Source organism: Humulus lupulus, chromosome 5 (genome assembly GCF_963169125.1).
Source record: "Humulus lupulus chromosome 5, drHumLupu1.1, whole genome shotgun sequence".
Taxonomy (NCBI): domain Eukaryota; kingdom Viridiplantae; phylum Streptophyta; class Magnoliopsida; order Rosales; family Cannabaceae; genus Humulus; species Humulus lupulus.
In genome coordinates, this window is record NC_084797.1 from 63,456,812 (window position 1) to 63,459,469 (window position 2,658).

The 2,658-nt window shown below is 37.1% G+C and overlaps 1 protein-coding gene across 1 annotated transcript; it reads left to right on the forward strand.

The window, feature by feature from the left end:
* Nucleotides 1-1,392: 1,392 nt before the first annotated feature.
* On the forward strand, nt 1,393-2,343 carry LOC133779181 (uncharacterized). Its single transcript, XM_062219173.1, has one exon. The coding sequence runs from the start codon at nt 1,393-1,395 to the stop codon at nt 2,341-2,343; it is 951 nt and encodes a 316-aa protein (XP_062075157.1).
* The last annotated feature ends 315 nt before the right edge of the window (nt 2,344-2,658 follow it).

Sequence of the window (2,658 nt, forward strand, 5' to 3'; positions counted from 1 at the left end):
TCTCATATCCCGGCTTTGGTAAGGAAAATAGGATAGTTTCTATATGGTTATATGTTATGTTATGTATAATATGTTATGATAAGTTTATGTTATAATATGTTATGTTATATATATATTTTTTATGTTATCTAGGGCCATAGTTGCTTAGCTAGCAAGCCCCAGTGTTTATCATTTTCATGGTTTAGAGTTATGGTTTACCCTACCTCAGATATTAGACAGGGGACTTAGATGGGTTATCATATACTACCATGTGATCTAACCTACCTCAGATATTAGACAGGGGACCTAGATGTTTTATCGCATGCCATGTTAATGAGTTAATGGCCATTAATATTGTATTCCTATATGATATACGTTTTTATAGTCATATGTTTTATATGTTTATGATATAGTCTCATGTTTATGATTTATGTTGTATGTTGTTAGTATATTTTTCTTGCTGGGCATTAGGCTCATTCCTTTATTTTTTAGTGTAATGCAGGAAACTAGATACGGAGGCAGAAAGATTCTTGGTAGCTTGGCTTGTGTGTTGAGGATGAACGGACTGAGTGGACTGCGTGTCGATCGAGGATGACGTTGTCTTTAGTTTTTTTTTAAATTATGTTTCGATGTATTTTCCACATTTAGTTTTTTTAAACAATTGAATTAAAGTTTATGTTTTTCTTTTAAACAATGGGTACCCATGCCATATTTTCTATTATTATGTATTTGATACAATATTTTGAGATTTAATAAAGTTATGTTATTTCTTATGTATCTTTCCCAAAATAGTAGCTATGTCTAGTAGTTCTAATGGTCCAAGGTCTTAGAAATAGTTGGGTCGTTACATGATCATGCAGAGAACCAATGAGCTCATCCAAATCAAAGGTATTAGGTACTACTGTCATGGCATTATTCAATGGAAGTGCCTTTCTAATTTAATTTCCTAAGGAAAGCTATAAGCACCTTTATCACAAGTTTGGATACAGAATAAGTTTCACCTAGAGCAAAACATTTATTTGTTTGTAATTAGGCTTACGAGCATGGTTCTCAGGCTCTCTCTCTCCTGGGCTGAAGCTTGCGAAACCTGCAATTGTTGCGGAACTTCCTTCATCCAATGGTGAGGAATCTGATCCTCACCGATCTGTAACAGCAACGATTGACGATCTAGGAGTTACAGAAGAACATGAGTGCGAGGTCAAGAGTTTGGGTGATGGATCACAGAAGGTATTCGAGTTTGCTACAGATCATGCGAAAACGAATTGGGCTACTGAAGTTGATGAACAATCTTTCCAGGATTCAGCTAAGGAAACCTGGGCAAAATTCTGAGAATCACTCCCATCTCATGGTTGCACAAAGCTTCACTACTCGGAACCATATCAGAAGGATGGCCAGGTCATTGCGAAATTTGACATGGAAGAAATAGAAGTAGAGGCTTCATTCTGGAAATCAGTTGTGATATGTGTAGTGATTGGGGCGAACCCACCTCTGGCAGTGTTTAAAGGATTTGTAAAACGGATTTGGGGAAAACTTGGAATTGTGAGTATTGCTCGAATGAATGCTGGGTTTACTATGGTGAAATTCAGAGATGAAGCAACAAGGGACTTAGTCTTAGAATCAAGTGTAGTGCATTTTGATAAGAAACCAGTAGTCCTACGCCCATGGACTACTGATATTGAATCATTGAAGTCCATTAAATCTGTTCCTGTGTGGATTCGGCTACCTGATCTTGGATTACAGTACTGGGGAGTGAATTGCTTGAGTGCTCTTGTTAGCACAATAGGTAAGCCCATCATGTTTAACAAAATAACTCAGAATCGTTCAATGATAAAGTTTGCTCATATTCTAGTTGAGATGGAGATTGCTGATACTCTCCCAAAGTTTATTGGCTATTTCAATGAGAAGGGTCAAATTGTGGAACAGATTATAGACTATGAATGGCTACCAACGAAGTGTACTAATTGCAAGAAATTGGGACACTCTGTCTCTTCTTGTAAATTTGTCTCTGAATCTGTCTGGAAGCAGAAGGAGACGAACCAAGCGGAAGGAAATTCTGGGAATGGAAATACAGGACGACTTGAGGCAGAGAAGACAATTCAATCAAGTGAAAAAATTCCTGAGTCTATAACAACTACTAGTCCGACTACTACTGCTTTCCTTAATCAAGAAAACTCTACTCAGTTAGCTACTGCTCAGACTTCTCCTAATCAGGTAGAAGATCACTGGATTTCTCCAAAAACGTCAAGAGTCAAGAGGCAGGGAGCCCAGATATCAGTTAAACAGGATATTAACCAGTTTAATGTCCTACAAGACTGTCAGAAACTAGCAACTACAAGGCCATCTACGTCTAATAATTATGGATAGCAACAACATAATGAGTTGGAATGTTAGAGGGCTGAATAAGTTGAATAAACAGAAGATGGTTATGGATGTTTGTAGGCTGAATAAAGTTGGGATTTCGGCTCTTCTTGAAACAAAAATCAAGGGAGCAAAAATAAAAGAAGTTATGAGTTCTACCTTTTTTGGTTGGGATTTTTACAGTAGTGAGTCTGTGGAGGGTCGAATTTTAGTGATTTTGAATTCTAAGTTGGTGCAGCTTGATGTGATATAGGAGAGTGATCAATTCTTACACTGTCAAGTGAGGCTTTTTAATAAAGCAGATTTCTGTCTTACTTTTGT

Bases quoted from the DNA above. Each gene is read 5' to 3' on its own strand.
- LOC133779181 (XM_062219173.1), top strand. From the start codon at position 1,393: ATGGAAGAAATAGAAGTAGAGGCTTCATTCTGGAAATCAGTTGTGATA.